Source organism: Haematobia irritans, chromosome 2 (genome assembly GCF_050003625.1).
Source record: "Haematobia irritans isolate KBUSLIRL chromosome 2, ASM5000362v1, whole genome shotgun sequence".
Taxonomy (NCBI): Eukaryota; Metazoa; Arthropoda; class Insecta; order Diptera; family Muscidae; genus Haematobia; species Haematobia irritans.
The window spans coordinates 77,483,644-77,511,027 of record NC_134398.1 but is presented as its reverse complement, the minus strand read 5'-3'; the positions used below and the strand labels follow the sequence as shown (position 1 = coordinate 77,511,027).

General features: G+C 33.5%; 1 protein-coding gene across 4 annotated transcripts in view; it reads right to left on the bottom strand.

The window, feature by feature from the left end:
- Nucleotides 1-27,384, bottom strand: part of LOC142225572 (ATP-binding cassette sub-family G member 4) — a 196,468-nt gene that overhangs the window by 492 nt on the left and 168,592 nt on the right. For all 4 annotated transcript variants that reach the window (XM_075295354.1, XM_075295358.1, XM_075295355.1 and 1 more), the window contains exons 6-9: nucleotides 21,587-21,825; nucleotides 21,103-21,513; nucleotides 437-537; nucleotides 20-381 (exon numbers count right to left, since the gene is read on the bottom strand). In XM_075295354.1, the coding sequence (XP_075151469.1) occupies nucleotides 20-381; nucleotides 437-537; nucleotides 21,103-21,513; nucleotides 21,587-21,825 (1,113 nt within the window). The remainder of the gene's footprint in view (nucleotides 1-19; nucleotides 382-436; nucleotides 538-21,102; nucleotides 21,514-21,586; nucleotides 21,826-27,384) is intronic.

Below are 27,384 nucleotides of genomic sequence, written 5' to 3'. Positions count from 1 at the left end.
TCATTACAATAATGCTTACCGATAGTGACAGTAAGGAGCTTCATTACAATCCAAGGTACCACGGTCATTTCCATAAATGGCTGAGACGAAACCCTCAAGACCATATCGCAAGTACGATATATGACTGCCCCACTTCAAGTAGATGGGTAGATCACGCAACGTTACACCAAAACCAGCAAACATCATCATTGGGATGGTGAGTACGGGTGCCAGGAATGTGCCATTGACTACGTTGAACCAGGCGCCTATCATCAAACCAAAGCTCTGCCCAACAAACACAGTTAAGACACTAATTGCAAAGAACATCCAGAAACGACTCCACTCCATCGGTTGATAACTCCATAAATATATTATTACGGAGAATATGAGACTTCCAAAAATCTGTAAGTACAAAAAAGTTAACTCCTCTTACATGTGATTATTCTTATTACTATACCGATATTGGGAGATCAAGGAGAGTGATTGATGTATAGTAAGCTTTCAGTGAATACCATCGGTTAAAATGCTCCTTCAGTAGTATCGACATTTCTATAGGAACTGCATAAAAAAGGAATAAAATAAAAAAGCAATAAAAGAAGAATTTTAAAATGTTTTACAAATAAAAATTACAATTTTTTCATATGTATAAGATAAAGTGGGTCACTTGAAATCACCTTCGAACCAAATATGAAAAATGTACACCCAGAAAAAAGTGTCTACGGAACTAAAGGAAAAAATGTTCATCAATTTAGTTTAACCAATTTATTTCCATTAAGTTCATTTTTTTTAAATAGTAAAATTTACTTGCTTCAGTAAAAAAATCCTAAACTGAAAGCAATTAGGAATAGTTCATTAACTAGAATAAGGCGTGGAATTTGATTAATACTGTTTTCTTCGCTGGGTATAAGAATTTACTACTGAACAAGAAAATTTTATTCAATCCTTTTAAAACTTAAGGAGACACACTTGTTAGAATATAGGAAATTTTCCTATATTTCTTTTATCCACCTGCAATCGATACCTGTCATCGATGTAATCGTTATGTTTGCGCGTGGGTTGTTTTTTTAGTTGGAATCGCGTTGTTATGGTATACCGGGAGATTGTTAAAAAACAATATAGTAAAATAATATAATAAATAAAAAATAAAATACATAAAATATTTGTGAGAAAAAATTATGTTCGTGATGGTGTATAAGGAAAGAAAACAGAATAACAACCCCTTCATTCGTCTTCATTTTGGAATCTTCAATTAACAGGTAACATTCAGTGACGCTAACCTTTTGGGAAAAATTGGTTTATGATTTTTTTATATTTAAAGGTATTGGAATTGTAACATAAAAGGAGGACAAAATCGGTACGCAGCAACTTATTAAAAGTGAAAGGCACAAAAGAAGAAAAAATGCGATTACAGTTGATGGCATGGAAATAGTGGAATAATAAACTAATATTTCAAGGCCAGTCGATGCTGTTGATTCTTAATAAATATATTTAATATATTAATAAAACGTGTATTTTATTGAAGAAAAAATACCTATATAAATAAATAAAATTGTATTTAAAAACGAAAGTAAGCAGTTCTAAGTTTGAAGTAAAAAGGTTTACCACAAATATGTAAGATTTGTCCCAATGAATGAAAAAAGTTCAATAAAATCATTCCACATATATAAATTCAATTCAGTTAAATTGTTTCATTCTGTAGTATAGTGGTACATAAATATAGAAAAATGTTAACTAATATATGGAATGTTAACTAATATATGCATTCTACCTAATTTTAACGAAAATCACATCGTTCAAAAAAAAAAATAAAAATGTCTTTGGCGCTATACGAAGTTCAACTTTCTTCACAATGAGTTCATTTTAACTTAAAGAAGGGTTAGGGGTTTCTGGGTGTATAAATGTTAAAATGTAAGAAGTGTTGGAATGCGGATTGTAAAACGCTAACATACACTTTTCTTTAATAATTCATATAAAAAAAAAAAATAATAAACTCTTTGAATTGTTACTATTATTTTATTAACGGTTTCCATCCACCTTTAAGGCTACAACGTTAGGGCTGTTTTCTTTTAACACTGGATGCAACATTTGTATGGGCTATCCAGAATATCGTAGTACTGGTGTTCTATCCAGAACATCTCATCAGTGCAAGTCGCGCCGATGTTGCCAGATTGTATTTTGATAAAGTGACGCTTCTTCGATTCACAATAACAATTTATTGTGACTAATTTATCGAAAAACATGAAATTCAAAGTGGTACAGTGTCATGAATAACCGCAGCAGTGAATATTTATTACTAATTGGAGCATTTCATTCATTAAAAATGCAAAATTTCACTTCTTTTCTGTGATTGTTATTAAACAGCTGATGACAGTGTTGCATTTTTTTTTGGAGAAGTTCTGGGTATACACCCAATAAACACAGGATGAGCGTTTTTCAAATGCAACAACTTTTCAGTTTGAGGGTAAATATAATTTTCAACATAAATTCAACTTGACTTGAAATAGCTCATCTTCAATACATCTTCAAATTATTTACGAATTACTTCAAATTTCCCAAAATATTGACGAAATCTTTGAAAAGGTGTTGAAGATAATATTAGAAAACTTTGACAAAACACTACCCTAAAATGCAACGAAAAAACCATGTGGTTTTCAATATTTATTTGTGCAACGAAGTTCGTGGTCATTTGCAAGAAATAAAAAAAATGGAAAATTTTAGACAAATAACCAAATAGTTTATAAAAATAGGTAAGTGATTATACAATTATTTTTCGAGCTTTATGGACAGATACAGATTAAGGAACATGGTTAATACAGCCATTGAAAAGAAAACGCCAGATACAAATCTATACACGCCTGGACTGTACATGTTTCGGTTCGGGCGAATGAACCTTTAGAGAATTTACTAAATTTAAATCTCTTTGCAGAAAACTAAAATCTTTGGATGCTACATTCTTGCAAACATTAAGAAACTGACCAATGAAAAATGAGTGGCTTATCGACAAGAAAAAGTTTCCAGAGACATTACAAGTGTAACCAATTAAAATTGTTAAAAACAACAAATTGTTGAAATCAACAACTTCTGGATGAAAATGTGCATCACATCGTCAGTTTAATTCATATGCTATTATCAGTTTAAAATGTATATTTTGTGAATTCCTTCTGCTGGAAATCAATTCTAACACGCGGTCCAGTACGTTCCTAATTTCAAATTGCCCGCATGTTAATAAATTTTAATGCTGTAGTGTCTACAATGCAAAAGTGTTTACTAATAATGTTTAAGATATTTAAAGTTTTGTTGTTTGTTTTTTTTTGTTCTTATTTCTTGATATGTTTAATAAGATTATTATTTATCAGTTGGTATTGTAGTGTATTATGTAGTGTAGTGTATTATTATATATTTTATTTTGATGAAAATGAATAAATTATACAAAATTCATAGAATTTTGGCTTTAACTTTCAATTTGAAGTGGGAATATCATTCATACAAATTTAGGTTGAAAAGTATTTGCAACGATGTTAATTTTGAATTTGACTCGCATCGAAAATTGTTTGACAAATTATTGAGTAGCGATGCATTTCAATTTGAGGATAACACATGAGATAGTATTGCTAATGTGTTGAATTTCACTGTTGAGGGTAATGTCTGTTTTTGTTGAGAATGCGATTTTCTCAATAATTTCTCAACTTGAATATTACCCCAATCCTTTGAAAAAATGTTTGAAAAATTGTTGAAATTTAGCATTTTTCAAACGTTTGTATTTATTGGGCAGTGCTAAAAGAAAACAGCCCTATTTTCGTTAATAATACACTGACAATTCGGCCGTTTCTAAATACATTTATATGTTAGCTTTTGTCAAAGGATTGATTTTACTGTATTCTACATTTAGTAAAACACCCAGCAAAATATATTTGGAAGCAGTACTAAGATCACTGTATACTGTAAGTAGTAATTTTCTGCGTTGTCTGTTCGGAGCAAAATTCAGCTAATTTTCATATATTAATTTTGGCGATATTAAATCTAAAATTAACAAATTAAGTAAGCGGGAGACTATTTAGTGCAACCACGCTCGCTTACCAAGTTGCATTAAAGTATGCTTTTGCCAAAGCCAAGTATTGGCCAATACTTGCTCTCATAGGCGGAGCTAGGAAATTCGACTCAAGAAAAATTATACGTACTTAGTTTCTACACATAATGTGTAAATACTTTAAGGAGAAATTATTCAAAAATTGTACTTAGATGAGCAAAGGCAAGATCCTTTGTGCAAATAGCATTGCCATTTATACGCTCAAAAATATTTGAACTTACCACGAAGGAAAATGTGGAAAATTTTAACTGAACTATAATACAAATTCCACTAACACGCCGATATGAATATAAGTAAATATTTTACGACAAATTCAAGAATTTTTTTAGACATATTTATATATATTTTTTTTAAAGAAAATATTAAAGAAAGTTTCGTAGTTTAAAGGAAAAAGATTTCATAATAAAAGAAGAGTTCATAATAGCAAAAAGCGCCGAAGTTCAAGGTGGGCGCTTTTGTGGGAAATAAGAGTTTAGTAAATCCTTATGCATAATAATTGATATGACCTCAAATAGAGTTAAATGGTTTAGTTTAGTGCCCTGGAGGGTTAATTTGTTTGAGTGCGGTAGTTTTCTCTAAACAGAATAAGAAATAGAGATGTGCACGTGATACGAAATTGTCGTTCCTCACGAAAATTTTCGTGACTCATGCGTGAAACGTGAGTCACGCTTCCGACTAATAAGAAATATGCATTTGGCACATTTTATTATAATTTCAAAGGGAAATGATGCCGATTATCAATTCAAAAATTTGTTTTCTATGGAATATTAAGGTTAAATGAACAAATTACTATTTTCACCCGATACAGCTAATTTAATACCGGCCTTAAGACTAAAACATGAAATACACATAACACACTCCGCCGTTTTTATATTTTTTAACTGACTATCTCCCGATTTTTCTAAATGTTTAATAATTTTTTGTTTGAAAAATACATCTTTAGATAGTGTATTCAAGTCCGTTTTTGTATGGTTCAAACGAAGACAACATATCAATTTTATTTTTTGATCACCTTCGCCTGATGCCCTCTAAGCTACATACTCGTAAATAGAATATAAACATACAAATAAATCAGGATCTTATTTCGACTCAAAGGTATGGCGACTAAAAAATTACTACCTAAAAATATTCCAGCAATTTACCAATTTCTATACAAAATTTTGTCAATATTTTATTTCGGTAGATAATTTGGCAAAATTTTATTTCTACCGAAATTTTGTCAAATTTTTATATATATAGAAAATTTTGTCAAAGTTTTATTTCGGTTGAAAATTTTGTTAAAATTTTATTTCTATAGAAATTTTTTTTCAAAATTTTATTTCTATAGAAAATTTTAATTCTATCGAAAAAATTGTCAAAATTGTATTTCTATATTTTTGTCTAAAATTTTGTTTTAGTTATCTATAGAAAATTTATGAAGTACCATCATTCTTCGTTGAGCCTTAGCTGTGTAGACATCGTGTGCTGTGAAGAAAAACATATTTGCTATTAGTAGTGTGCACGTTTTGCATTGTAAAGTTGGAAACTTCTTGACAATTTTTTTTGTCTTGTTGATTGTGAGCTGTTTAATTTTGTAAATTTGGTGTGAGTGGTTGTGCAAAATTAACTGTTGGCCATTGTGGAGGCCATGGAAAGAGGTGTGGATGAGAAGGCCCAGCCTATGATTGTGTGTCATATTGATGCTGATAATAAATGTAATAAAAAGAAGTTGACAAAACCTGTAAAAGGTAGAAATGGTGGGCTGGCTATTGCTAATCAAGGTCTAGAAACCGAGATGGGGGTTGACGAGACTACGAGTGATGTGAGGCTGATTGACGATGGTGAAGGCGTGAATGTGACAAAAAATACAAGACCGCGTGATGAGACGATGGTGCAAGAAAGCAAGAAAAGGAGGGTTAACGATTCTTTGGTAAGATATTCTAATAATCACACAGGTGAGCCGTATGTATTGGTAGACACGTCTGAGGTGGATAACTGTACAATAAGAAGGTGAAAAATGGTCTCTATTTTGTGCAAAAAATAAGATACATTAAGTCTTGTGAGTTTAATAAGATTAAGAAAATTGATGCCATTGGGGTTACTTTATACAAGCTGACTTTTGAAGATGTTCAGTCAGCGAATAAATTTTTAGACAATGAAGAGTTGAGGAAGAGAAAGTTAAGGGCTTTTGTCCCTAGAAACTTTATTGAAACTTTCGGTGTTATAAGAAATGTACCTTTGTGTTATACTGAGGAGGAAATTTTGGAGAATGCAACTTCTAGTATTCAAATTCTTTCTGTAAAGCGGTTTACCAGGCGTGATGAGAATGATTCTGGCGTCTTTCATCCCACGGAGACAGTGAAAATTGGGTTTGCTGGTGATGATCATCCGAGTTGGATTGTTTTTGAGAAGTCGGTTTTGGTAGTTAATACTTTCTATCCAGTCATTAGGTAATGTCATAACTGTGGTCGCTTGGGCCACACTAAACTTGGATGTCGGTCGAAGAAGCGTTGCATAAAATGTGGAGCAAATAGTGATGCTTGCAATGGTCAATGCGGAGGTAACAAATGTTTACTATGTAAGACGAAAGGTTATCTTGCTAGTGATAAGGACATATGTCCGAGCTGGAAGAAAGAGATTGAGACCAACAGAATTATGACGCGCAAGAAGATGTCGAAATGTGAAGTTCTTTTGAAATATAACAATCAAAATCGGTTTGATTTGTTAGCTGACGATGCCAGTTTTCCTGAGTTGCCGAATGGAAAAGGAAGACAGAGGACTGCTCCAGTGAGAGACGACACCAGAGATCGAGATGTTAATGAAATTTTAACTCCATATACGTATAGCTCTGTGGCTAAGAGACAAAGGAAGGAATACATTCACCGTCCTGGTGTTCAAATTCAACCGAGAATGTTTCCAGAGACACAGCCCTCATCTCCAGTCTATATGACTAGTGAATTGAGAGTTACTGAGCTTGAACTAGCATTTCACTGGTGACCCTCACCAGTGAAATGCTAGTTTTTATGATGGATTTTTTAAGATGTCTAACAATGCTGCTGCTATGGATGCCATCAATCATTTTAATTCGCGCCTGGTCAAGTGTGGTTTTATGCCTCATCCAACTGCTTCTAGTATTTCATCCATTTCCTCATCCCATGGTAAAGATTCTACAGTATAATGTTCAATCGTTTACGAAAAATAAGAATTATCTCGAATTTTATGCGAATAATTATGATTTCGATATTATAGTACTATCTGAAATTTTCTCCGAGAACAAGACTAATAGAAACAGAATGATAAATTTTAATCTTGTACAGAAATTTAGGCATGATGGCTACGGGGGGTAGCCATTGGACTTAAAAAATATATTAAATTTTCTAGAGTGGTCTTTGAGACAGACTTCGACATTGTCATAGTCAAAACGAACAATCTTTGCAGAAACTTTACAATTGCTTCTGTTTACTTGCCTCCATCCCTGCCATTATATCTTCTGGCCAGTGAAATTGGGAGATTATGCAATTTTTTGGATCGGCATGAGAACGTTATTCTGATGGGTGATTTTAATGCCCGCAACGCTGTCTGGGGTGATACTATTACCAATAGAAAAGGGAAAGAGTTGGAGACCATAATTGGCTATTCGAGATTAAAGTGCATTAATACTAATGGCTGCACTTTCAGAAGGAATGATGGTTCTGAGGGTTCAGTGTTTGATCTTACTTTCATCAGTTCCGATTTGGAGGGATCATGGAATGTGGGCGACTGTTATCTTGGCGGGGGCAGACATTTCCCCATCACGGTTATACTAAACACTAAAAGAAAACCTAAGACAAAATTTTTATCGAGGAATAAACTTATGATGTCGCTTTCGAAGCTTGAACTGGAGCCTGATTTTGATTTTATTCAGAAGTCGATGAAGGATGAAGTAGAGTTTGCGTCGTATGTGATACCAGAGGGGCGTAGCCCTAAGTTCTGGTGGAGTGATGAACTCAAAGTTTGCTTTCGCAGGCAGTGGGCGGCTGCGAAGAAAGCCAGGCTTTTTCCCTCCTACATTAATCTTGAATGTGCTAGAACAGAGACTGTTAATTGGAAGAAGGCGGTTGCTGAGGCCAAGAAGAATTGTTATCTTGCCAAACTAGATGAAATAAATAAATCTCCCAATACTAAAAGTGCCTGGAAATTCATTAATAACATTCGAGGAAGAGGCAATCCGACAAGAACTATCTGGAACGGAGAAAATAATGGTGAATACCTGGAGAATCTGAAAAATCAAGTAATTGGTGAGAAATCAGCTGTTGAGTTTTCTATTGTAGATAATGTTATCGATTCCTTTGAATTTGATGAATTTGAGATGTGTCTTTCTGGAAAAAGATCACGATCGGCTGGAGGATATGATGGAATAACATATGACATGACCAAGTCTCTTTCGGTCATATCCAAACGTGCATTGTTAGCTGTGATGAATGAGGCATTTTTAAATAATAGTATTCGAGACGATTGGAGAATTATCAAGATTGTCCCCATACCGAAACCGAAAAAGGATCATAATGATCCTAGTAACTTCCGTCCGATATCATTGATATCTGTTTTTCTGAAATGTATTAATTTGATGGTGAAAGATAGGATTACAAGCCACTTTGATAGCATTGATATGATACCCAAAAGGTCCTACGCGTACAAGAAGAACGCTTCCACCAGTACGTGCATTAATGAGCTCTTACACAGAGTTGCTTTGTTAAAGGCTAATAACTTTAAATTTGTCATTCTCTCACTAGGCATCAGTGATGCTTATAATTGTGTCAAGATTGATATTCTGCATAAACAACTCATTGATGGTGCGTACTGCAATTGGATTGTCAATTTTCTTTCTCATAGAGTTCTCAAATTGGGTGATGCAGAGGTCTCTGTGTACAATGGGCTGCCACAGGGGAGCTGTTTGTCGCCACTACTGTTTAACCTATATACAGCTGGTTTACATGCCCTAGAGGATGGAAATACAATAATCTTTCAATACGCAGATGACTTTATTGTTATGTCTTACCATCGGGACTTTGCTGAGGCAAGATCTAATCTCATTGAAAAGATAAGAGAGTTTATGGACGCCTGCAAAACTCTTAACTTATCGTTTAACCCTTCAAAATCGAATACGATGTATTTTGCAAGAAATGGCTTCAAAAACATTGATCTGGTCATTGAAGGAACCAGAGTTGAACAGACGAAGAGTTTTCGATTTCTGGGTAGAATTATTTCCAACTCCTTGTCGATCAAGTACCATTATGAATCTATTACGAAGGAAACGCAAAACCGTGTTAATATGCTCAAGTGTCTCACTTCCATACGAGGCGGTTTGCACCCCAATGTGGCGTTAAACGTATACAAGAGTATTGTAAGATCGAAAATTGAATATGCCAGGACAACATCGGCTCATGCCCCGAAAAGTGTTAACTTAAGGGTAGAGAGATTGCAGACGGACATGTTGAGGAGAAGCCTGGGTGTGGCCAGATCCTCCTCGACTCATATGGTTTATGCCTTGGCTCACGAGCTCCCCCCTGAATTGAGAGCAGTTTATCTTACGGCGAAAGAACTCATTAAGGTGAAGGCCAAGGATGTGGTACTTTATGGACTAATCTCGGATAATCCAAGAGTCAACTCCAGTTATAGTCATGTTTACTATGAATTTCCTCACATATTTGATAGTATTAAACACATTTCTAATTCTTTAACACCTAGAAAAGTGTCTGTCAGACTCAACCTGTTGCCTAACGGGAAGATGAATTACCCCAATGAGGTATTGAAATCTATCTATCTCAGCGAAATTGCTGACTATAAGAATTTTAATTTTACTGTCTATGCTACCGATGCTTCGGTTTCTACACATTCAATTGGCTGTGGTATTGTCAATGTGTCTACGAATCAACGTTTTCTTTTCAGAATCGGTTTCGCTGCTTCATCCACTTTTGGAGAGTTATGGGCCTTATTGAAGGCTCTGGAGGTTGCCATTGAAGACGAAGATGATAATTGTGTACTGTTCACGGATAGCCTTGCTGCGTGCAAGATTATTGCCAGTGATAACACTAAGAATTACATTGCTGAACTATTTCATCAAAAACTTCACGAATCTAATATCAACAAATGTCATGTTGTCTGGATTCCACGACACAGATGACTAAGCATTAATGAGAGCGCAGATGAAACAGCTAAGCTTGCTGCGGAGCTTGGTGCTCCCATTGAGCCGAAACTTACACCTGAAGAGGGCCTGAACATGATCCGAACGTCCCTGTGGAATAGTTGGAATTCTGAATACAAGAAAATTGCTCTTAGCAAGAGTGTAAGAGCCAGCAAATTAATTGATGATGTTAGAAAGAAGACGTGGTTTTCGAAATCTATGGTCAACCCCCAAGAAGCCAAAATAATCAATCGTCTGTTCACAGCCCGCACGTATGACAAACCATTTCTGATGAAAATTGGAGCCATTAGCTCAGATGTGTGCAATGTATGTTTTGATGCGGAGTCAACGCATCATACGATTTTTGAATGCAGAAAATTTAACGATTTGAGATTGAAATATAACATGTTTAGCCGTTTTAATGATGTCCATGAGATTCTTGCGACAAAGGATGTTGATTTATACAAATCGCTCGCTAATTTTATCATTGAAATTAACGTTTCAATTTGATTGCTACTGACAAGACTGATATGGAAATAATCTGTGATATTTTATGGTTTATTCCGATTCGATGCTATGTGATGACACAATTGATCTGTGATATATACATATATATAGTTTTATATATATATACCTGCATAAGTTTATGCTGTCGATTCATTTATGGTATTTAATATCTACATTTTTGTACTGCTGATAATGGGTAGATGACGTCTAATATTCGTTTTTTACTGTTAATATGCACTAGTTATACCACTCACACCTGGTTTTTGGAGTTTTACTTAAATCGGGTTCGATTATCCATAATCGGGGCCTTGTGGTTTTCCTGGCTCAACGAATGTTTTTCTTTTTTCTTTCCGGTGTAGTATGGAGTCTACATCGATCGATGTCTACAACCTGGCGTTTTAATGTCGAATAGACATTGCCAATAATTAATCAAAACCCCCCCCCCCCCCCCAAAAAAAAAAATGAAGTACCATGCATTTTACCAATCTACCAAACAGTATAATTCTGCCAGCTGTGGCGACCGTCATTACAATTCGACTACTACGGTAGTCTTTGTAAGCGGATATAAATATAAAACAAAAAATGTTTAAAATTGGGGATTGGACATACAAAATTTTATTTTCTTTAAAATGCAGTCTAAGGCAGCTCTTGTCAATAATCTTCCAATGGATTTTTTTGTTGAAATTTAGTGAAAAGTACTTTTTCGCTCAAAAAAACACCTTTTTGTACTTTTTATACCCTTCGCCATAGGATGGAGGTATATTAACTTTGTCATTCCGTTTGTAACACATCGAAATATTGCTCTAAGACCCCATAAAGTATATATATTCTGGGTCGTGGTGAAATTCTGAGTCGATATGAGCATGTCCGTCCGTCTGTTGAAATCACGCTAACTTCCGAACGAAACATGCTATCGACTTGCAACTTGGCACAAGAAGTTGTTATTGATGTAGGTCGGATGGTATTGCAAATGGGGCATATCGGTCCACTTTTACGTATAGCCCCCATATAAACGGACCCCCAAATTTGGCTTGCGGGGACTCTAAGAGAAACAAGTTTCATTCGATCCGGCTGAAATTTGGTACATGGTGTCAGCATATGATCTCTAACAACCATGCAAAAATTGGTCCATAATTATATATAGCTCCCATATAAACAGATACCCCGATTTGGCTTGCGGAGCCTCTAAGAGAAGCAAATTTCATCCGATCCGGCTGAACATGGTGTAAGTATATGGTATCTGACAACTATGCAAAAATTGGTCTACATCGGTCAATAATTATATATAGCCCCATATAAACCGATCCCCCGATTTGGCTTGCGGAGTCTCTAAGAGATGCAAATTTCATCCAATCCGGCTGAAATTTGGTACATGGTGTTAGTATACGTGGTCTCTAATGACCATGCAAAAAAATGGGTACATAATTATATATAGCCCCCATATAAACCGTTCACCAGATTTGACATCTGGAGCCTCTTGGAAGACAAAAATTCATCTGATTCAGTTGAAATTTGGTACGTAGTGTTAATATATGGCCTCAAACAACCATGCATGAATTGGTTCATATCAGTCCAAATTATATATATCCCCCATATAAACCGATCCCCAGATTTGACTCCGGTGCCTTTTGGAGGTGCTAAATTCATCCGATCTGGTTGAAATTTGGTACGTGGTGGTAGTATATGATATTTAACAGTCATGCCAAAAGTGGTCCATATCAGTCCACAATCATATATAGCCCCCATATAAACCGATCCCGAGATTTGGTTTTGGAGCCTCTTGGAGGATCAAATTTCATCCGAGTCAGTTGAAATTTGGTACATTGTGCTAGTATATGGCCGCTAACAACCATGCCTACACGGATGAAAAAGACTGTTTTTCATATGTTTGGCTATAAACATTATATGTTTGGAACGCAAATTTTTAAACACAATATTTTTGAGTGCAAGCATATAATGTTCATAAACTAGCATAACATGTTTGGGACATATATGTTAATATGTTAGAACATATTATGTTTGGGACATAAAATGTTTGTAAATATAATATGCTTGGATGCAAACATATATTAATTTAGAAATAGCCTATAGACATATATGTGTTTAGTAGCTTGGAGCGCTATTTAACAGGGAGCGATATTGAATTAAGTTGGTGGTTGTTGCTTGTTATTACAAAATTACCATTTTATTTTTCCTTGGGCAATTGATCAGCTACTTCTTTGATCCGTACAAACTGTGTGGTCCGCTGTTCGAATCCCCGTCCGGCAAAACGTAAAATTAAAATAAAAAAATCATACAATTGAATAATTTCTTCTACAATGTTTGTATTACAGAAAAAGGTGCTAAGAACAAAAAAATCTCGTGGAAGTGAGAAAGATGTGGGGGAATATACAATTGGGCAGAAACAAAATTTTGAGCATTCAGGTCGAAAACCTATGTTGTTAGCACCTATATTACCTGTTTATTTTCATAATTCATTATGATTGTAAATATATAAATAAATAAATAAAATATTGAGCACAATATTGCTTGGGAGAATTTTTTTTAAGCATATAATATTTTTGGGTGCAAAATGCTTCCAAACATATTATATGTTCACATAATAACATATTGTTTTTTGGAAGACAACATTATTGAATTTGGATGCAAAAATACAAAATGTTTGGAACTTAGACTACCCAAACATATATTGTTTAGACCAATATGCTTTCAAACATATTATATATTGGAAGAGATCAAACATATAAATGTTTGGGCAATACCCAAAAATATATATGCTTGAAGCAAAATATGTTTGGGAGTATATGTTACAGAAGCGATTTTTTGTGAGCGTGTAACTAGGTCCATATCGGTATATAGTTATATATAGCCCTCAGATAAATCGATCCCCAATCACAAAAAATTGGTCCATATCAAGTTCATAATTGTATATAGCCCCCATATAAGCGACCCCCATATTTCAATTCTGGCTCTCTACCACGTATGGACTAACTCACAACTTAGAAAACGATGTTAAGAAGATACCACAACCCAAGTAATTCGATTGTGGATGACAGTCTTTCGTAGAAGTTTCTACGCAATCCATGGTGGACGGTACATAAGATTCGGCCTGGCCGAACTTACGGCCGTATATACTTGTTTAAAAATTGTATTTTCCATCCCTGGTACACGCTCACAAAAAATCGCTTCTGTAACATATACTCCCAAACATATTTTGCTTCAAGCATATACATTTTTGGGTATTGCCCAAACATTTATATGTTTGATCTCTTCCAATATATAATATGTTTGAAAGCATATTGGTCTAAACAATATGTGTTTGGGTAGTCTAAGTTCCAAACATTTTGTATTTTTGCATCCAAATTCAATAATGTTGTCTTCCAAAAAACAATATGTTATTATGTGAACATATAATATGTTTGGAAGCATTTTGTACCCAAAAATATTATATGCTTAAAAAAAATTCTCCCAAAAAATATTGTGCTCAAAATTTTATTTATTTATTTATATATTTACAATCATAATGAATTATGAAAATAAACAGGTAATATAGGTGCTAACAACATAGGTTTTCGACCTAAATGCTCAAAATTTTGTTTCTGCCCAATTGTATATTCCCCCACATCTTTCTCACTTCCACGAGATTTTTTAGTTCTTAGCACATTTTTCTGTAATACAAACATTGTAGAAGAAATTATTCAATTGTATGATTTTTTTTATTTTAATTTTACCTTTTGCCGGACGGGGATTCGAACAGCGGACCACACAGTTTGTAAGGATCAAAGAAGTAGCTGATCAATTGCCCAAGGAAAAATAAAATGTTAATTTTGTAATAACAAGCAACAACCACCAACTTAATTCAATATCGCTCCCTGTTAAATAGCGCTCCAAGCTACTAAACACATATATGTTTATAGGCTATTTCTAAATTAATATATGTTTGCATCCAAGCATATTATATTTACAAACATTTTATGTCCCAAACATAATATGTTCTAACATATTAGCATATATGTCCCAAACATGTTATGATAGTTTATGAACATTATATGCTTGCCCTCAAAAATATTGTGTTTAAAAATTTGTGTTCCAAACATATAATGTTTATAGCCAAACATATGAAAAACAGTCTTTTTCATCCGTGTAGATACTGCGCGTGCTTGATCCAATTATTCTTAGAGAGCGTTTGTTTATACATTACATATTTGGTATGGGCAAATATTTACCCAAAATGAGTGTCAAACTTTTTTCCAGGTGTACTTTCGAAATATCTGAATACCGTTTTTGAATAATACTCCTCTTCTGATGTAATATATCCAATATAAGCTAAATATGTTCGTTGGTTTCACATGGCGACGAATTCTTTTTTTAATTTGTGTCAAGTATGTTATTTGCCCAGTGTAACCATACCGTAAGTAACATATAAACTTTGTGGGCATTGCGTCATTTCTAAACACCAAAAACAAAGAGAATTAAAACCCGTTGTGAAATCTTATTTATCTCCATGTAACATATAAGAAGATAATTTTCCAATTTCTTCACAGGATGAATTCGAGTCAATTGAAAACGAAATAGATGAGAATACACCCAGGGAAGGAATATGATCATCTCAAACATGTTTCAAGAGCAAAATATTATTTTTGGATGGTGACCATGTAAAATTTTTATGTTATGTTTGTTCTATTATTTAAATGATAGAATTGGAGTCCAATTCGGGAAAATATTGTACCTGCCCATTACATTTTTTGCAGCGAAAAGAATTTTGTAAAAACTTTGAGCATGTACACACGATTTTCATTTTGCGCGTCAGTCGAGTGTTGCTTCGAATGGACGGAAAATATGGAATTACTGCATTTTGCTTTATGGCATTTAATGGGAACGACGTAAATATGGAATGATTACTTATTTTTGAAATTGAACTAAAATAGAGTGTATAAAAAATATGCGATGTTTGCCTGCACGACATTAAAAATACAAATAAACAAGTAATTAGCTTATAAATTAATAAAAATAAAAAAGTTAATACGTTTTTTTTTCTTTTCTCAAGTGGCTCCCTTTTTCGACGACCAAAATAGTTTTTTCATAAAGAACATTTTAGGTTGCGACCATGTTCTTTCAACTGGAAGAAAAACATTTTTGACGGATACCATAACATTTTTGATCGTGATTATCGTCTTTTGATTCAAACAAAATTGTTTTTATCAATATAATAACATTATAGATGAGGACAGTTTTATTTTTCATAGAACTATGTTCACTGAGCCAGCATGGTTGCAGGTGAAAAAGTTACATGGTCGCCGCAAAAAAGCTCCTAACATATTATTGTGCTCGTCGAATACGATCGTAATAATCATTTTTCTTCTCTGCGTGTAGGTAAATCAATAATTTTGGCTTATTATTTTTAACAAAATCGTGATTTTTTTAAATTTTGGAGAGAATTTTTATTTAAATTGGGGAAACGCTTTCCGATTTGGGCACAATAGCTGAAAAATATTACACCCAAAGAAATTTGTTAGTAGACACAGCAGAAGTTTTCTAAAACAGCAGAATGTCTGCTTAAAAGGGACTACACGAAAATAGGTTTTAGTTTGGCTGAAACTAAAAAAAGTTAAATAAAAACAATGCATTGAGAAATCCAAAAAATTTGATTTTTTTCAATTTAAGACATAGCTGCAAACAAAATGTTTGTTGATCATATTTAGGAAATTTTTACGATAACACAATAAAAACAATGCATTGAGAAATCCAAAAAATTAGATTTTTTTTATCAATTTAAGACATAGCTGCAAACAAAATGTTTGTTGATCATATTTAGGAAATTTTTAGGATATTAGAGTGTGGGAATATATAAAAAACTATTCTTGATTCTTAAATGCACTTTGGTTAACATTTTAAAACATAAACATTTTTATACCCTCCACCATAGGATGGGGGGTATATTAACTTTGTCATTCCGTTTGTAACACATCCAAATATTGCTCTAAGACCCCATAAAGTATATATATTCTGGGTCGTGGTGAAATTCTGAGTCGATCTGAGCATGCCCGTCCGTCCGTCTCTTGAAATCATGCTAACTTCCGAACGAAACAAGCAATCGACTTGAAACTTGGCACAATTAGTTGTTATTGATGTAGGTCGGATGGTATTGCAAATGGGCCATATCGGTCCACTTTTACGTATAACCCCCATATAAACGGACCCCCAAATTTGGCTTGCGAGGCCTCTAAGAGAAGCAAATTTCATCCGATCCATCTGAAATTTGGTACATGGTGTTAGTATATGGTCTCCAACAACCATGCAAAAATTGGTCCATATCGGTCCATAATTATATATAGCCCCCATATAAACCGATCCCCCGATTTGGCTTGCGAGGCCTCTAAGAGAAGCAAATTTCATCCGATCCGGCTGAAATTTGGTACATGGTGTTAGTATATGGTCTCTAACAAATTTGCAAAAAATGGTCCACATCGGTCCATAATTATATATAGTCCCCATATAAACCGATCCCCCGATTTGGCTTGCGAGGCCTCTAAGAGAAGCAAATTTCATCCGATCCGGCTGAAATTTGGTACATGGTGTTAGTATATGGTCTCTAACAACCATGCAAAAATTGGTCCACATCGGTCCATAATTATATATAGCCCCCATATAAACCGATCACCAGATTTGACCTCCGGAGCCTCTTGGAAGACCAAAATTCATCTGATTCAGTTGAAATTTGGTACGTGGTGTTAGGTTAGGTTATGTGGTAGCCCGATGTATCAGGCTCACTTAGACTATTCAGTCCATTGTGATACCACAGTGGTGAACTTCTCTCTTATCACTGAGTGCTGCCCGATTCCATGTTAAGCTCAATGACAAGGGACCTCCTTTTTATAGCCGAGTCCGAACGGCGTGGTGTTAATATATGGCCTAAAACTCCCATGCAAAAATTTGTCGAAATCGGTCCATAATTATATATAGGCCCCATATAAACCGATCCCCAGATTTGACCTCTAGACCACCTTGGAAGAGCAAAATTCTTCCCATTCGGTTGAAATTTGGTACGTGATGTTAGTATATGGCATCCAACAACCATGCAGGAATTGGTTCCTATCAACCCATAATTATATATAGCTCCCATATAAATCGATCCCCATATTTGACCTCCGGTGCCTTTTGGAGAAGCAAAATTTATCCGATCTGCTTGAAATTTGGTACGTGGTGATCGTATATGATATTTAACAACCATGCCAGAAGTGGTCCATATCAGTCCATAATCATATATATCCCCATATAAACCGATCCCGAGATTTGGTTTTGGAGCCTCTTGGAGGAGCAAATTTCATCCGAGTGAGTTGAAATTTGGTACATTGTGCTAGTATATGGTCGTTAAGAACCATGTCTAACTAGGTCCATATCGGTCTATAGTTACGTATGGGCTAACTCACAATTTAGAAAACGATGTTAAGAAGTTTTAAGATACCACAACCCAAGTATTTCGATTGTGGATGACAGTCTTTCGTAGAAGTTTCCATGGCGGAGGGTACATAAGATTCGGCTTGGCCGAACTTACGGCCGTATATACTTGTTCTATTTATTGTTTCCTGAAGTACAAAAATATAACAGCACAAGTCGACTGCTGTTTTTTCAATGAGCATAGCAAACACTGTCCACAGAGTAATAGCTCTTACTACTGTCGACCTATACAGTTGTGGTCAAAATAGGCAGATTTTCTTATAGCCTGTTTCTGCACTGAAAAAATATTGTCGTGAGGTCAAAGATTTCATGTCATTAAAATACGAATGCAAATTTTGCTTAGAAGAAGCATTTCTCTAATATAAAGTTTTTGTCCTTGTCCAAAAGTCGATAAACTTTTCAATGAAGTCGTATTATCCTTACAATTAAGTGATTTCACTTAAAAATGGGTATCATAACTGAAAGAAAAAATGTTTGGTCTAAGGTCAACTTGACTTTAATAATTCAGAAAAATTCTTTAAATTTAATGAAATTGTCTTTAAATATGTTGTCTTTTTGCATCTTGACTACAAAGCAAAAAATCGTTCAAATGTAGGACATGTTTTTCAGAACTTTATTTTAAAGACGGTTTTTACTTGAAACATAGCATAGTTTCTACTGGAAGTCGAGTCTTAGTTTAGAAAATAAAGTTGTCGTTAACTCGACATAGTTGTCGTTAACTCGACAACTATGAAGAAAAAAAGCTGAAAAAATTAAAATTAGTTTCTTAGAAGCAAGTACACAAAACCAAAATTTAAAAGAGAATTGTGTCTTAAAAGTATCCTTACTTGTATTCTCCGCTTCTTTGGCTCGGAAGCAATACCAAATTTTTTAAAGTAAAGACAAAATCTTTGGAACCGGGCATGCTTTTTTTCAGTGTGTATGTCGAACCAACTCTATCAATCGACTGAAATGGAAACAAACAGCTGAACTTATAACCAAAAATCAGCTGTTTCTGTGCATTTCAGTCGATAGATAGAGTTCGTTCATACAGAAACAGTCTATTAATCACATCTCTCTAAATTATCTCTCTAAATCTCTAAATTAGCATTGTCCTTATATTTACTTGCTCCATATGAATTAGATCAACTACCTAGTGTCCCTGTGATACCGGTTTTGACCAGATTTGATAGTTGTTTGACACACAACAAAACTGTTGGATCTATCGTAATAGAGAACGCAAACCGATCGATTTATATCGATCGATTTATATCTACCCAAAATACCTATGTCGAAGGGAGTATAATAGCAACCCAGCCAAAACCCTGCTGAATTTTCAGCAACTTTGTAAGGGAAGTCACAGTCAATCAGCGCTTACTTCTGCGAGGAATCCATTGATGAATTTATTAAGAAATGTCGCACTAGAATGCGCTTCTACTTTGTATGAATTCAGCGTTTTCAGAAGCATGAGGAAATCATATATATACACCCTCAAAAAAAATCGCCTCTCTAACATATGTTCCAAACATATTTTGCAGGAAGCACATATATTATTGGATACTGCCGAAACATTAATATGTTTGTTTTATGTGAACATATTCTATTTTTGGAAGCATTTTGAGCCAAAAATATTATATGCTTGGAAGAATTTTCCACAAAGAAGATTGTGCTCATTCCCTAACATAATTTTCACTTCCACGAAATTTTTTAGTTCTTGGCACCTTTTTCTGTAATACAAATAATGTTGAAGAAATTATTCAATTTTATAATTTTTTTAAATTTTACCTTTCGCCTGGACGGAGAATCGAACCGAGGACCATACAGTTTGTAAGCCAACACACTACCACTGAGCTACGTAGCTGTTATAGTCACCAGAAGACAATTATCGTTATAAGTTACATTTATATAGCATAGTTTGCAGCGCCCACGAGCCCATGCAAACATAACATTATTTAACAGAAACATACATGTGTTGGCAACGTGGAGCAGTGGTTAGCATGTCTGCCGTACATGCAAAGGGTCGTGGGTTCAATCCCTGCTCCGACCAAACACCAATTGTTTTTTTTTTTAATTTACGCATTTATATTTATACTATATTAAATTTTTATAATGAAACTTCGAAATGTGGGTTATTAAAGATTTACAGTCAGAAACAGTGCTTGATATAAACGAAATGGACTGAGCTTTTGGATAAAATATTATTTTTTTATTGCAAAAATAACAATTTTGTAATAAAAAACTGGTTTTGGTATAAAAGTTTGATATTTTGGAAGGAATTCAAAAACTCTAACAAAGGAAGAACGTGGGGTCGAGTATAAACATACATAAATAATTTTATAATATACACAAATTAAATAATATTTAGACTTAAATGAAATAATATTTAGACTTAAGCGTATAAAATTTTTGGCCTTATCATAAAGCAGTTTCCGAAACAACATATAAGCGGTTTCACAGAAATTGCTCTCTTTCGATTCTCTCGCTGTGTTAATTTGATATCTTTCGTCAACCCTCCCGGTTTTTATCTCTATTTCTTTCTCTATACTCTCTCTCTCTCTCTCTCTCTCTCTTTCGCTCTCTGAATAAAATATCACAACATATATATGTTTAATCGAAATTTGTAAATTTATATATGTTTACATTCACACATATAATTTTTATGAAACATGCATGCCCCAAACATAATATATTCTAACATATTAACATATGTGTTCCAAACATTTAGTGTTAGTTTGAGAACATTACATGTTTGCACTTAAATATATTGTGTTTAAAAATTGTGCCCGAAACACATTTTGTTTATATCGAAACATATGAAAAACATATTTTTCTAACAGTGTAAGAGATATGTACATACGAGTATAATAAGTAAGTACTCAGATATACTCCCCTTATGAGTACTCTTTTTCATTGTCTGATCTGTATGTAAATTAATAAGAATTGTACTCACATGTTAAAACTGTTAACATCATTGTTGTCATGGAATGGTGAATTAAAATTGCAAATAATAAATTATAGTTATCTATCACACGAGAACCCTCTTTTCCCGAATTAGCATATACGGCACCTAATATAATGGCCACGAACACATTAACACCAATGCGCAGATGCGTCAGGGTTGTATCTCGCTTAGCTTTGAGGTATCCTCTGTGCATTAGAACTGATAGTTGGTTCATGTAGCTGGTATCTTCTAAGGAACGTTTATGGATTTTCTTTGGTACGGGATATTTACGCATTAACTCAGGCCCTCTTAATATACTGTCAGGATTATTGAACCACGTTAAGCTGTTGCCATTTTCCGCAGCAGATTTTAGAATATCTACTTTATCTTGACCATATTCACCACAAGCTAATTCAATTACTGTTGGTAGAGTGAAAATGATTGAAATATATTTCAGTCGAATAAATCAGTAAAGTCTTAAATTGTTACTTACTATAATCGGCGGGATTGTGATACATTGGACATGGTAAATCTACTGCTTGCAAAAAGGGCACCAGCTTCTCAGTACTTCCTTGATATACACAATTTCCAGCTGCCAAAACGTAGACTTGGTCAAATATTTGGAAAAGTTTTGCTGTCGGCTGATGTATTGTGCAAATGATAGTTCGTCCTTGTTGGGCAAGCATTTTGCATAGTTCCAACACTTTGGTACATGAACTGCTGTCAAGTCCCCTGTAAAAAGAATTCAATTTGTAATATTCGGCGCTATGAACTACTGAATGATCAAAAAATGAATAGAAAATGCTATCGTTTAAAGACGTTATCAGTCTCTTTTATCCCAATGAAAAAGAAGAATAAAATAAGAAATGGAACCGGATATTTTCGTGACTAACTATGAATATGCAATGAAAAGTGCAGTGATAAACCAATTTCCCAGTGTACCCTGAGTAATTGAGAAAAGCTGACACCTTCACTTCCTACACTCTTAGAAAAATATGTTTTTCATATGTTCCGATATAAACAAAATGTGTTTCGGGCACAATTTTAAAACACAATATATTTAAGTGCAAACATGTAATGTTCCTAAACTAACACTAAATGTTTGGGACATCTATGTTAATATGTTAGAATATATTATGTTTGGGGCATGAATGTTTCATAAAAATCATATGTGTGAATGCAAACATATATAAATTTACAAATTTCGACTAAATATACATATGTTGTGATATTTTATTCAAAGCGACAGAGAGAGAGAGAGAGAGAGAGTATAGAGAAAGAAATAGAGATGGAAACCGGGAGAGTTGACAAAAGATATCAACATAACACAGCGAAAGAATCAAAAGAGAACAATTTCTGTGAAACCGCTTGTATGTTGTTTCGGAAAACTCTTTTATGATAAGGCCAAAAATTATATGCTTAAGTCTAAATATTATTTAATTTGAATAAAGAGAATGGACATTCGGAACCAAAAGAATAGACATTTGAAACACAAACAGCATATGTTTTCGCCTTGAGAGCAGCATTTTATGTATGTGTAGACATGTGTTTTGTTTATCATTTTGGCATTATGGGCACAATTTTTTTCTTGGTTCGTTAAAAGAAATCAGGAGTCTTCATAAAAATAACGAAAGGACACTATACTCTTTTTAGAGTTGGGACAGTAAAATGAAATAAGGAGGAAATAGTGAAAAATTACACAGTAAAATGTATAAAAACAAAGTTTAGTTCCTCTTTATTAATAAGTAGTCCACGAGGAGTTGACCGACACCTTCAAATATAAAAGCGGGCATTAAGTTAGAGTTTTGCAGCTAAAACAATTTAAAAAGTTTATTTTCTTTAAAATGAATTATTAAAGAAAAATAAAATACATTTTAGAGCGATGGTGTTAAATGCTAGTAAAAAACTGTTCACGCCTAAATAAATTTATGTTTATATTATAAAATTATTTATGTATGTTACTACTAGACTCCACGTTCTTCTTTTGTTAGAGTTTTTGAATTCCTTCCAAATTTTAAAGTTTTGTACCAAAAACAGTTTTTTGTTACAAAATTGTTATTTTTGCAATAAAAAATAATATTTTATCCAAACATCAGTCAATTTCGTTTATATCAAGCACTGTTAATGACTATAAATCTTTAATAACCCACATTTCGAAGTTTCATTATAAAAATTTTATATAGTATAAATATAAATGTGTAAATTAAAAAAAAAAAAAAAGTGTTCGGTCGGAGCAGGGATTGAACCCACGACCCTTTGCATTCAAGGCAGACATGCTAACCACTGCTCCACGTGGCAAACAAATGTATGTTTCTGTTAAATAATGTTATGTTTGCATGGGCTCGTGGGCGCTGCAAACTATGCTATATAAATGTAACTTATAACGATAATTATCTGCTGGTGACCATAACAGCTACGTAGCCCAGTTGATAGTGTGTTGGCGTACAAACTGTATGGTCCTCGGTTCGATTCTCCGTGCAGGCGAAAGGTAAAATTTAAAAAATTTATAAAAGTGAATAATTTCTTCAACATTACTTGTATTACAGAAAAAGGTGCCAAGGATTAAAATATTTCGTGGAAGTGAAAATAACGAGTATGTTAGGGAATGAGCACAATCGTCTTTGGGAAAAATTCTTCCAAGCATATAATATTTTTGGGCTCAAAACGCTTCCAAACATATAATATGTTCACATAAAACAAGCATATTAATGTTTCGGCAGTATCCAATAATATATGTGCTTCCTGCAAAATATGTTTGGAACATATGTTAAAGAAGCGATTTTTTTTTGAGGGTGCATAGAATGTGATGTGCTAAAAAGCATAGAATTGGAAGAAGCGATTAACAATTTTGCCTGTCTCAAATCTAAAGGGTTCCTCTTCAAATGACATAAATTAGCCGGCAACCTGGTGCCAGTCTCTCTAACGCCAACCTTTGATGTCCAGGAGAAAAGATGATTGAGTCGTAAAAAGTTGTAAAAGAAGTAAGTCGTTGAAAGTTGCTCTGCTCTGTCGCGTATTCTAATCGATTTTATTTTATCGTTACAGTTGAACTCTCTATTTCACTAAAGTCAATTTAACTTTGTTTTAGTTCATGGAATTATTATGTTTGGAGAAAGTTTCCTTTACTCCAACAATTTTTTGCGTTCGTTAGATAAATTAACAAAAAAATGGGAAAACATTGTACACAAATTAAGCATAAAGATTTACTAAATTCGTATTTCTCTATTAAACAATCGCGCGATTTTTTTAATAGTCTATTGTTTTAATATTGTTTTCTGCAAATAAATACCTTTTAAATGTCGACCACATATTTCTATTAAAATTTTTCAATTAAAATTACAATCCTTGCGAAGCCTTATTTTCTCAGCTGGATATACTGGGCTTTTGTTAGTGGGAAGAAATGAAAGCAAAATATATTTTGCAAACAATTGCGCGATTGTAGCAAAGAAGCAATTATTATGGATGATACACGTCTCCTTGATAATACGAAAATTACTGTAATAAAATTTATTGAAAGAATTGTCTTTGACTTAAGTGTAAGTGACACCATACTCGAAACAACTCTTTCCGAAAATGCGAACTTGGAAAAACAGATACGGAATCAGAGCCGAGTGCGGAGAAAAGTGTTGATGAAGTACAGATAATGCCCAACGAAAGTAACAAAAGCTGCGTTGTTTGCCAGGTCAATAGTCCCAATATAGATTTTTTTACCTTGCAAACACTTAATGCTACACCCTCAGAAAAAATCGCTTCTCTAACATATGTTCCAAACATATTTTGCAGGAAGCACATATATTATTGGATACTGCCGAAACATTAATATGTTTGTTTTATGTGAACATATTATATGTTTGGAAGCATTTCGAGCCCAAAAATATTATATACTTGGAAGAATTTTCCCCAAAGAAGATTGTGCTCATTGCCTAACATACTCGTAATTTTCACTTCTACGAAATATTTTAGTTCTTGGCACCTTTTTCTGTAATACAAATAATGTTGAAGAAATTATTCAATTTTATAAATTTTTTAAATTTTACCTTTTGCCTGCACGGAGAATCGAACCGAGAACCATACAATTTGTAAGCCAACACACTATCCACTGGGCTACGTAGCTGTTATAGTCACCAGTAGATAATTATTGTTATAAGTTACATTTATATAGCATAGTTTGCAGCGCCCACGAGCTCATGCAAACATAACATTATTTAAGAGAAACATACATTTGTTTGCCACGTGGAGCAGTGGTTAGCATGTCTGCCTTGCATGCAAAGGGTCGTGGGTTCAATCCCTGCTCCGACCGAACATTTTTTTTTAATTTACACATTTATATCTATACTATATTAAATTTTTATAATGAAACTTCGAAATGTGCGTTATTAAAGATTTATAGTCAGTAACAGTGCTTGATATAAACGAAATTGACAGATTTTTGGATAAAATATTATTTTTTTTATTGCAAAAATAACAACTTTGTAACAAAAAACTGTTTTTGGTACAAAACTTTAAAATTTGGAAGGAATTAAAAAACTCTAACAAAAGAAGAACGTGGAGTCGAGTATAAACATACATAAATAATTTTATAATATAAACATAAACTTATTTAGGCGTGAACAGTTTTTTACTAGTATTTAACACCATCGCTCTAAAATGCTTTTTATTTTTCTTTAATAATTCATTTTAAAGAAAATAAACTTTTTAAATTGTTTTTGCTTCAAAACTCGAACTTAATGCCCGTCAACTCCTCGTGGACTACTTATTAATAAAGAGGAACTAAACTTTGTTTTATACATTTTACTGAGTCATTTTTCACTATTTCCTCCTTATTTCATTTTACTGTCCCAACTCTAAAAAGAGTATAGTGCCCTTTCGTTATTTTTATGAAGACCCCTGATTTCTTTTAACGAACCAAGAAAAAAATTGTGCCCATAATGCCAAAATGGTAAACAAAACACATGTCCACACATACATAAAATGCTGCTCTCAAGGCGAAAAAATATGCTGTTTGTTTTTCAAAAGTCTATTCTCTTTGTTCCGAATGTCTATTCTCTTTATTCAAATTAAATAATATTTATGACCTTATCATAAAACAGTTTTTGCGAAACAACATACAAGCAGTTTCACAGAAATTGTTCTCTTTTGATTCTTTCGCTGTGTTATGTGATTATGTTGATTTCGTCAACTCTCCCGGTTTCCATCTCTATTTCTTTCTTTATACTCTCTCTGTCGCTTTGAATAAAATATCACAACATATGTATTTTTAGTCGAAATTTGTAAATTTATATATGTTTGCATTCACACATATGATTTTTATGAAACATTCATGCCCCAAACATAATATATTCTAACATATTAACATAGATGTCCCAAACATTTAGTGTTAGTTTAGGAACATTACATGTTTGCACTTAAATATATTGTGTTTTAAAATTGTGCCCGAAACACATTTTGTTTATATCGGAACATATGAAAAACATATTTTTCTAACAGTGTGCATTTATCATAATAAAACCCGACCAAACTCTGATTATTTTGCTTCAAAACCATTTTAAGTAAGCTTTAAAGCTTTAAAATTCAAACATTTCTTAAGCTCAACAGTTGAAAATGGGTCCCATATCAAATGAAAACTGGTCCCAAATAAATTTTATGGCCCATTTTCATTTGGATTTAGGGTTTTTTCATTATGCTGCAGAAACCCACAAAATAAATGAAACTCGATCCCAAATTCATAGCGCCGTAATATTCATATATGAATGAAATAACACTTGCTATTTTGTCATATCAAGTTATATTATAACAACCACTAAAGGATATATAGTAACTTGTGCGCATTCGAGTACATATTTTGCTTCAAGCATATACCTTTTTGGGTATTGCCCAAACATTTATATGTTTGATTTCTTCCAATATATAATATGTTTGAAAGCATATAGGTCTAAACAATATAATATGTTTGGGTAGTCTAAGTTCCAAACATTTTGTATTTTTCCATCCAAATTCAAAAATGTTGTCTTCCAAAAAGCTATATGTTATTATGTGAACATATAATATGTTTGGAGGCATTTTGGACCCAAAAATATTATATGCTGAGAAGAATTTTCTCTCAAAGAATATTGTGCTCAAAATTTTTTTTCTGCCTAATTGTATATTGCCTCACATTTTTTTCACTTTAATGAGTTTTTTAGTTCTTAGCACCTTTATCTGTAATACAAACATTGTAGAAGAAATTATTAAATTTTATAATTTTTTATTTAATTTTACCTTTTGCCGGACGGGGATTCGAACAGCGGACCA